Genomic DNA, 10,971 nt, shown 5'->3' on the forward strand with positions numbered 1-10,971 from the left:
GACTCCAAGCTTCAGATAAAAAAAAAATGCTCAAGGCACTGCTGCCCCTGCTCCTGTTACAGTAAATGAATCAACACCTTCTGAGCAGTCAGAAATCAAAAACTTGAAAAGAAATACAATTTAGAATAGCTGCGGAGGCTAAAAAATAACAGTCCAAACCCTCATTAACCACCCTAACACAAGTCCAGACCATTTACCAGCAAGCTGACTCATTCAGAGAGGCCACAGCCCTACAGCACATCTGGTCAGTCAGATCCGTTCGAAAAGAAAAGCGTTCCATGTAGCTCGACCAAAAGCTAATAAATTTTAACAGGCAGACTGGCAGCACATCCTGCACTGGGTGAGAAAGCGCATGCACACACAGTCATATAGGTAATTGTTTCCAATAAGATGTACATGTTGGAATCGTAGAAGTATCATATAAGCCATTTTTAAAGGGATTAAATTCACTCTAAAGGGTAGAATTGCCATGTGGTGTCATGCTGAAGAAGTTTTTCAAGAGGGGCCAAAGATGAAAAAACGCAGAGCTTGACCTGTAAGTGGACATTCTACCCCTCATCATGGTCGTTCACCTCTTTACCCTGTGTATGCGGGTGTGAGAACATTAAAGGGTACATCTGGTGCCAAATTAATAAATCTCCACCAAACAAATGGATATGGTACACAATTAAACATCTTGAAGTTACTCCTATTTGATTAAGGGTGGGCCATCTATAAATAGCATTAATCATTAATTCTCACTATTAGTTCTTTGGAACTCAGGGTCCCTGGTGGTCTAGTGGTTAGGATGCGGCGCTCTCACCGCTTCGATCCCCGGTCAGGGAACCAACCCCAGCCACTCTTAGTGCCGGTCCCAAGCCCGGATAAATGGGGAGGGTTGCGTTAGAAAGGGCATCCAGCGTAAAAACATGTGCCAAATTAAACATGCAGATGATCCGCTGTGGCGACCGCTAACGGGAGAAGAGCTGAAAGAAAGTTTTAGTTCTTTGGAACTATTTTATCACGCATTATTTTTATATAATTCAACAAACGGCAACAGAAAAGTCCTTTGCTCTAGCTAGCAGAACTACCCCAAACTAAACCTGGCCAGTTCCTAAACTTTGAAAAACCTTGAAAAGTCTCCAGCTTGACCAGCTAAGTTTTTATCCACTCATAAATAAAAATGAACAACTGAATTTACAAAATGTAGTTGAGTAAAAAGTAAGATATTTGACTATGAAATGTAGCGAAGTTAAAGTGAAGTTTCAGCGAATGGAAATACTTCAGTAAAGTACAGATATGTAAAAATGGTACTTAAGTACAGTAACAAAACATTGTGAGCTCGCTAGGAGTGACCACATCCTGAGGAACAAGAGTCTACACCAAGACAACTCAAATCACATGATGAGGCACAATCCAATTGCCTTTTACTTAATAAACCGCATAAACGCACTCGGTGCCCTCGGGTCTTTATTTGTGCTGACTTTCCCCCTCAGTGGCCCTTTGTCATGTTGCAGGAGAGGGTCTATTGAGATAAATTAGCAGGCTGCTCAGATGTGGCAGTCTGCGCCGAGTGCTTTGTGTTCGATCGGACCAGCTATTCAGAGTCTGCCGAAACAGGAAGGACAGCCGGGCTTTACACGGTGCCCCCACAACAAAAGACTAAGACACATGACATCATTGGCAGGAGTCAGACAAGGATTCAGACGTTTCTTATTGATGGGAGAAAGAAACTACCAGTGAGGTGTCCACTGTTTTCCATACACAAGTGATATATTTTGGGGCATCATCATAAAAAAATAAAAAATAAAAAAAAGTTTAGTGATCCCACTTTCAAAAGAAGTTAAATCGGGTAAAAAAAGAAGCTGCAAGAAAAGGGGGAGGGAAAACCAAAACAAGAAAAAATCAAAAATTAACAAGTAAGGAAGTCAAATTCTGAGTTTTGTTGCTTGCTCTAATTCCCCCACATACCACCATTAATTATCTCTGTTGTTTACTGGTACACGCAACTTATAGATAGTTCTGAATTCCATCCTAAAAATGAAAAATTGGTGCATCACAAGACAGAAGAACTCCTACCATATGGCTTTAGTTCATTTTCTAACCACATTAAAAATAATCTTCCTCTTCAAATATGCGCAGAGCTGCAAATCAAAGAGAAAAAGGGATTCAAAGCTTTGCTCAGATCCTCAGCCATACTGTAAAGCCTGCTCTCTTTTTCCCACATTCCCTGTGGCTTGCAAATCCCTCTTCTGCTTGGGAATGCTTCCTTCCAGACCCCTGAATCTATAGGGATCCTCCAACCAGTACCCTGAAAATGAGACTGGCTATATGAATGTCAATGGACAAAGAAGCTGCAATTGATATTCAGAAAGATGATATCTTGGAAATATAGCGAGTTAAGGAACTGGGGGAATTAAAACGTTCTTCATGGTTATTAATTTAAAATAATTATTTCCAGGGTCACTGGGTTCTGGCTGGACCAAGGTGATGTCTGTATGAGTCTTGATACATGTCTGTATGGGTTTCTTCAAGATTCTATCCAAAGATTTCTAACCACTTACCAAAAACATCCCTGTAGGTGGGCTACACCGGAATGTATCTAGTCCTCCACACATTTAAAACCTGTTCTGAAAGAGAAACCCTGTGTTTCCAACACTTTAGGGGATTCCCTCAGAGGAACAACTCAAATAATCCCCTTTAGAGTGGTAGTTGGAACGTTTCCACCTTAGAAGCATAAGGAGCAATCACCTTGTTGCTTTGGAACTGGATATAAACAAATAGAATGTGGGCTAATGCACGATTATCCAAGGTATCCGACTTTAATATCCATTGTTTGCTGTCACCTTCTGTGGTCACCCCGAACAGGCCAATTCACTAACACAACTAACGAGAGATCAGGTGGTCTTCCTTCTTCTCAATGTAACATTCAGAACCTAGGCAATGATCTGAACTGAATTAAAAAGGTTGGATTGAGATTGGAGATACAGTATATTGAAGACCACTGATCAGTCTTAACATTATATTATTATAACATTATGAGCGGTGAAGTGAATAACACTGATTATCACTTCATCATGGCACCTGTTAGTGAATGGGATATATTATGCAGCAAGCGAACATTTTGTCCTCAAAGTTGACCTGATAGAAGCAGGAATAATGGGCAAGCGTAAGGATTTGAGCAAATTTGGAGAGTAGGACATTATAGCCATAATAAATAATAGCACAGTATTTGGATACTTAAGTAGATTTAAAGGTAAATACTTTTGTACTTTTTTTCACTCAGGTGAAAGTTTAAAGGGACACTTTTCCTGGAGTCATATTTGAACTACTTGTCTCTAGTACATGCTTTGTGTACTTTGTCCACCACTGCTGGTTACTGGCTTTTTTAACACAAAAGATCATTCTGAGGAAACCCCAAGAAGGGAAACTCTGTGCCAAAGTGGCGCTCAAAACAGTCAAGCTCGAGATAAACGTTTAGCCAGAAACAGCAAAGATAATGAAGACAAATTATTTAAAAAAAATGGTTTAACCTCCAACCAGAGCCTTAATAAAATAAAAAATGTATAGAGTTGCAGACTAATGTAACATGGTTTAAGTGTTGCAATCTGTATACCACAGTGTCACATACTGTAACCCTTAATTTTTTCCTGGTGATATTTAAGATATCATTACATAGCCGGTAACAATAAAAATTGCAAAGCATAAATCCTGAACTGAAATCAAACAAAATTATGCACAGCCGGGGGGGATGGGTGGGTGTCGGGAAAAATTCAAAATTTTCCAAAATTACATTACAATGTAGGCCTTAGAAGACAATAGTGAATAAACCCTTTGCTAGAGCACTCGTAAAAATCAGGGTCTCTCATGAGTCATGAAACTTACTTAACTCCCATGTGGTGGTTCATTCATGTGTCTTTTTTTTCCTCTCATGTGCTCATGATCCTGAGTCAGTAAGAAGTCTCATGGTGAAGAGGCCTCCACACATCCGGCAGCTGCCTCAGAAAGAGCTTGGCCAATGAACAGAGCCAGTTTCACAGCGGAGGAACATTAGGCCGGACGAGATACAGGGCAGACATGCATGGGAATTAAATAAACCTTGGGAGAGTTTGAGAGATTTTAAAGATCCTCTGTAAGTTTATTATAAAGAAACCGAAGCTTGATTCATGACTAAGCGAACAGCTAAATACAGGATTTTTTTTTTATCTTCAGCTCGATCGATTTCGCAGCTGTAGAACCGTAACACTTGACGCTATAGTTGAGTTTTGACCACAACTACAAACACAAGAACGTTTAACTGTATGCTGTCACTAAGAGTCAGTGTGTGCGGTCATTCGTGCTGCAAATAGAGTCATAGGCTTCCTGTTACATGATTCAAAAATAGTTCAGGAAAAACTGCACATCAGTGCATGTGGCACACTTTTCAGCATTGCTATTGTACTATCTAGGATCCATCAGGACGTGCTCTTGGGCCCGTTTTTTTTTTTTTACTACGCCTCGTCTATTGCTTTCAAACAGAGATAAACGAGACTCATGGGAAGTTTTTCCGTACTGAAACGGTTTGATTGAGTCTTACGATGCAATCAAACAAAAATTTCCTATTTCACTCTGAGGAATGTTCGAGGGCTTGACTCACAGGGTGACACAGCAGTCTTAAAAGAGGACTAACTAATAATATTTGGTCAGGTGGCTCCAATCTGCTGGACGCCACATCTTTCAGCACCAGAATTATAACTAGAGAGGGAACGTTAGGGGATACCGGAGGTTGTTATTACAGTCAGAGGAATTCTGCCATGTGCGCACCAAGTTTTGAAAATGAACCCGGAATCGAGGTTAAAATCATAAATTGATTTCGATTAGAAGTGTACGCACGTGTGTACCGAATGCAATTCTTGTGCCAAACATAGTTACAATCTGAGTTCCCTCACGAACATGTTACGTTTGTTTCGTTTTCACCTCACATTTTGAGCGCAGTGTCACTGTTCGATTCGTCCCGGGAACACGATTTGTACTGCGTGTTGTATGCGTGAAACAGCTGCCACTTCCTGTCATCGCCGATGTCTTGCGATATGGATTCGATTCGCGTTTTATGTCCAGCTTTAAGAATTTCTCTTAAAAGGAAAAAATCCTGACAATTCCACACATCGAGGCAGTAAATGAATGAATAAATGAATGAAGGATGAAAGAAATGAATTGATTTATGAATAAATAACTATTTTGTGCGTTTCTTAAATGTAGACATTTGTTAAAGTATTTGGGAAAATCATTGAATGTTAAATGCAAAAAAAACAAAAAACACAAACATACGTATATACACACATCTGTATTACCAAAATGGGGTCTAACACACGTGTTCTATTTTATTACTCAATTTAATTTGTGCCTATTTCATCACTGACTAAACGTAATCGATATATTTAAAAAGTGTATTGCTTTAATTAGATTTTATTGTTATATATTTGATTTTATTTAAACTAAGCAGGTGTTTTATTGAAAATTGTTTTAAAATCTGTTGATGTTCACAAATGTTAATAATAATAATAATAATAAACAATGTTGATTCAAAAAACAACAAGCTATTTTACGTTTTTGCATTTCTTTCCTCTAAACTAAACCGAACCTTGACTTAAAAACGTACCGAATCGTGAATTTTGTGTACCGTTACAACTCGAAATCAATCACACAAAAAAAAAAACCTGTCCAATCCAAGGATGTGTTCCCTCCAAAATTTCACAAAAGAACAAAAAAAATCCCATTGAGCCTTCGGTCCACTTTGGAAAACCAGATCCAGCCTGGAAGTCAGTTTAAAAAGAAATCCTCACCAAGACCTGGCACAGATCAAACCAGTCTAATGAATTAACATTAATAAAGAGGTCGTTTGAGGTAGCGTGTGAAAGCACCCATGCAGTTACCACGCTCAGCATGCGCCGTCACACGAAGGAAGCGGAATACATTGAGCATTATGAACGAAAGCAGGCTTTTCTTTCCTTTCGTTCATCTCTACCTCCAGGGATGTTATGTAACGGGTTTTGTTGCTTTTACCTCCCTCATAAGATCTAATGCACCAGGCTCCTCTCAAGCTGCTTGTTTGGTCTGGAAACCTTTTCGACAGCATTATGAAACTCGAGTTATGGGTTTTTCTTGAAACCGACTCGGCACCAGACTAAATACCAAAAAAACCAAAACAACACTGCTTATAAAAATCAGGGCGTCAACCGGCCACATTTGATCGTCTTCCCGGGACCAAAGAAAAAACAGTTGCAAACTATTAAAGAAGCCCAGACAGAAAAAAAGGTGTCCATGGACAGCCATTAAAGAGCAGATTGAGAAATGGTTATTTCACACATAAACATGAGTAGGTTCCTGTAAATATCTTTTGCTCTACAGGCCTCAGATACACAGCCAGATGGCAGCCATTACTGCGAGTGAGTCTGGAAGTCTTTGATTTGGAGGAAAGATGGTATCTGCTGCTTTGCTCTTACACACTCTCACGGCAGAACACTCACTCTCGCTGTATCTGTCACACATGCTGCTGTGAAGGGGATGTGGCTGCAAAGGAATGCATCCTTTATTTGTCTAACCTCAGCCGCACGACCTGTAGAGTCGGCCCAGTGCACCAGACTCCCCAATGGTCCTTTGCTCCACGTCCATCTCCGGTTTTGGGGTTTTATGGTCATTTGGTTGGAATGTGTAAAACTACTGTTACTTCAATGAAATTACTTAAGTACAAGTTACCAGTCTAAAAATCGACCCAAGTAAAAGTACAAAAGTAGCAAAATTAATACTTTTTTCAACTGCAGGGGGACAAAGATATAAACTATTACCTTTGCAAATTAAATTAAATAAATTAAAGAGCAAGAACAAAAAATCTATAGAATACATTCAAAAACACTACAGTTCATGACTTGAGTTTAATGTCTGTTATGCACTTTTGCAGAAATAAATAAAAAAATCTCCAGTTATAATTTTATTTGTGATAATGAGAGAAATCGCAAATGCAGATCCAGAATTCAAACAACTTTAGTTTCGACAGCATTTCACTATCAGCTGAGTCCGCATCACCATTGTCTTAATTCAGTCTCCATCTTTCTTTGGCCATTTTTCCATAAATTTAGGGATTTTCTTTTCCATGGCGGTAAAATTACAATGAAAAAGACCATTAAGTGCAGGCCCTGGGTAACTTCCAAAAATAAGAGTGAACATCTCGTCTTCGAAAAGGTCCGGCAGATTGTATGTCCTTGCACACACACACACACACACACACACACTAACCTCCTTCCAGTGACCATTTAACGGAAAGTGGTTCTCGCTTAGTCATTGGGATTCCCGCAGACGAAACCCGGCATGACTTTCCTGCCAAATGTTCCATTTTTGTACCGAGAGGAAACGCAAAATTTAGCCAGAAGTATTTCCAGTTTAACGCAAGGTTGAAATCGCAACGCCACATATCGGGCTCCTAATGTTTAAAGGCAAACACTCTGTGACAAAGTACTTGAACTGAACCGTGTGTCCACCTGCAAGCAGTGCAAAAGATGAGAAGGAAAAGAAATGTCCTTTATAAATGTTTAAAACATCTACCAATCAAGGAATTCTTTCATTCCCAGTTTGATGAATTGTTCTCTGATCTTTGGTACATTTTCTACACCCTCCAATATCAGATGTCTGAGATTAGACGATACTTCATAGAGAGCTAAGAATGATGTTCCTCTAAGTGGTTAAGTCTCTGTCTGAAAGCTTCTGCCTAGTCTGGAAAATTATTCAAATCAGAGGTGGGTATGTGCAGGATGTGATGGCAGGATGATAAGAGTGGTAGATGCATCGTCAATTAACACCATTAAACAAGGCAGTGGGTTTAAATGAGAAATTTGAGACCAATGTATTGCATTGAATCAGAGCGTCTGTCAATTCTATATTAAACTGGCATTTTCGTTTCCAGTCTTTTCCTTAAAAAGCAATGCTTTGGACACCTTATGAGGATGTTCAGTTCCCGCTACAAAAGGATGGACACACTGAGGTGGACCCAGGACCCAACTGAAGAGACTATATTTACAATTATAGCATTTGACAGATGCCCTTGAATCCAGAGAGATGTCCTGAGCAGTTGAGGGTTAAGAGCCTTGCTCAAGGGCCCAGCAATGGCAGCTTGGTGGTGCTGAGATTTGAACTCATGACCTTTCGATCAAAAACATCTTAACCACTAAACTTCCCATATATCTCCCAGGAACATCTGAGGCTCTTTCAGAAAAGAGCCAGAGCGACTTACATTTATGTTCCTTTATACAACTAAGCTGTTCAGGGTTAGGGGCCGTGCTCAAGAGCCCAGCTTGGTGGTGCTGGGATTTGACCTCCTAACCTCTTGATCAGGCGTCAAAGATCTTAACCGCTGGGTTACCACTTCCCATATATTTCAAAGGAACATCTGGAGAACCAGAATACATGGTTGGGAGTCTGGGCTGACCTTCTCAGTTTGTTGCCATGCACTATGATCGCCAAAATGAAAACAACATGAACGAATGAATAAATGAAATAAGGAACAGATAGACAAACAAATTAATGATTGTTCCCTCAAGCACTCATGAACAAAACATTTGACATACTCTGCTGGGCTTTGCTACACGAATTCACCTGATGAAATAACTTTTAAGCTTCAACCAAATGGAATTTGAAGCATTTCGTATTCGAAATTGAACAAAAAGAAGCGTTTCATCCATACTCCTCACAAGGTCTCACAACTCTGCCTGGGCTTCCTGTCCTCATGTTATTCACTCTTCTCTATTCTTTTCATCCCCTAACACAAACTGCCCCATTAGCCTTCGGGTCACATTACACATTTGAACACCAATACCTTTATTCAAAACGGTGTTATGACGTCATAACACGCAGGTTACACCACTAGCTATAGATTGCGTGCACAAATGAATGAATGTTGCTATGAATGACACAACCCGACCATAAAACAAAGGCATTAAAACGATTCTCTGCTTCTAGGGCTTTGTCAAATCTATTTTCTGAACAAAAGAAAACTTTCGGCGCTAATTAGCGTCGGATCTAATTAAAATATAAATTCCGAGGTGCGTTCAAGAGCGCAGGAATCAGCAGTATTGAGACCATTCCGTTTTTTGTAATCATCCAGCAAGGACTACAGGTTGTTGGGAACAGGATTGGAGGAGCATTTTGTTCTCATTTCATTTTCAGGACACAGATATAAAAATAGCATTCCAGGATTTTATGCAAAAATAATGATGATAATAATAATTTGCAAATATACGATTGGACTCTAAACCCATGAGGATGTCAGACACGCAGTGAACAGTGAACGCTCCTCCAGAACTGGATCTGTTATCCTGGATGTGTACGTTTACAAATAAATAACAAATGAATAAAATAAATAAATAAGAATAATGAAAAAAAAAAACAACAACAACAATAGAGGGGTATATAAAATGAGAAATCCAAATCGCCAATGACATCATGTAGATGTAAATGGATAAATATATAATTATTTGAAAAAACCGACCTAAAACGGGGTGAATCTTTGAGGCAGTCTTCAAAATCCACCGTCATGTTGGTCCTCCTTTTTTTTTTTTTTTTTTTGTTTAAAGAAAAAATTGCATTGCAGCAAAATACAACAGAGAGAAAGGAAAAGAGAATGAGTGGAGATGAAGAAGAGCAATCCTGAGTGAGTCTGTATGAGCCGGTCTACAGGAGTGGAGGAGGAGGAGCAGGAGGAGGAGAAAAAGGAGGAGAAAGAGGAGGAGGAGGAGTGTCACTGCAAGACCAGAGCTTAGAGGCTTTACAGGCGCAGACTGAGAGTCAGGGAGTGTCGCTAAAATGTCAGCTCTGTTTGAAAACGTCAAAAGAAAAGGCGTGCACATCCATCCATCTATACATCCATCTATACATCCATCCATCCACCTATTCAACAATGAACACAGATAATATGGTGATAAAAAATGAATATGTTCTTTATAAGTGTAAGTTTGTCCCTGATGAGTGAGCCGGTGGCGACTGTGGCGAGAAAAAAGCTCCTTAAGATGGCATAAGAAAGAAACCTTGAGAGCAACCAAACTCAAGAAGGAACCCATCCTCATCTGGTTTGCACCGAATGTCCATTTATTGCAGATATACAAGGTTGATCTATCTTAATCTTGCTGCAGATGCACTTTGAAAGCTCTGAGTGTCTGATCAAGGATGTAAAAATCTTAGTTGTTGTGCGCCTGCACTACAAGATGTAAAGCATCTCCATGGAGCTGGCTTTGTGCACAGGAGCATTGTCATGTTGTAACCGGTTTGCGTCTTCTAGTTTAAGTGAAGGAAAAACTCCATTTTAACGCATCCAAAGCAAATTTATTTCATTGTGTGCCTCCAACTTTATGAGAATGGTTTGGGGAAGAACAACATATCAATTACATACAGATCAATTTTGCACCTCTGATCAGGGCAGTGTGGATCAAATTTGTCTGAACAGCTTCATACACTAACATAATTACACGAAAGGCACAGGAGCGGAGCGTCGTAAAGCCGTAATCTGAACCGAAGGGGCACTTACATTTCTTTTAATGACAAGCTCTAGGCCACAGTTAGGCCATGGGACCAGGTTAAATTAAAAACACACCATAAACAAAAAGGTTGCTCGTTGCCGTAATGACATGGGATAGACATAATTAGAAAGAGAGATCTAATTATGTTTTTTGTGTGTTTTATTATTTTATGGATGTGACGAAAATGACCAAAATTTACAGTACACATGTTCAACGTGGACTCGATTATAGGCCTAGATTCTGAACAGGGCATTTCTGTAAACGTGCTGCTTTGTGATGATATCTGCAAATTTGCATGTAATACAGTAGAATGTTGGGTCAAATACAACCAGGATATACTGAATACCAGAAGGTCTACAGTATGCAAAGGGAAGAATCTTAACTTAGCTCCAATTTAATTCAACAAAAAAATCTTTCCCCCTTCATTTGAACTACAAGACCTGAATCTATT

The 10,971-nt window shown here is 39.5% G+C and overlaps 1 protein-coding gene across 1 annotated transcript in view; it reads right to left on the bottom strand.

The window, feature by feature from the left end:
- The window catches only part of acap3a (ArfGAP with coiled-coil, ankyrin repeat and PH domains 3a), a 48,833-nt gene extending 39,149 nt beyond the window's left edge, over positions 1-9,684 (bottom strand). Inside the window, 1 exon segment of the mRNA XM_046869293.1 lies at positions 9,497-9,684. Coding sequence (XP_046725249.1) covers positions 9,497-9,543 — 47 coding nt within the window. The 5' untranslated portion in view covers positions 9,544-9,684.
- Between the last annotated feature and the right edge of the window lie 1,287 nt (positions 9,685-10,971).

The sequence above is a fragment of the Silurus meridionalis genome, chromosome 16 (genome assembly GCF_014805685.1).
Source record: "Silurus meridionalis isolate SWU-2019-XX chromosome 16, ASM1480568v1, whole genome shotgun sequence".
NCBI classification, from domain to species: Eukaryota; Metazoa; Chordata; class Actinopteri; order Siluriformes; family Siluridae; genus Silurus; species Silurus meridionalis.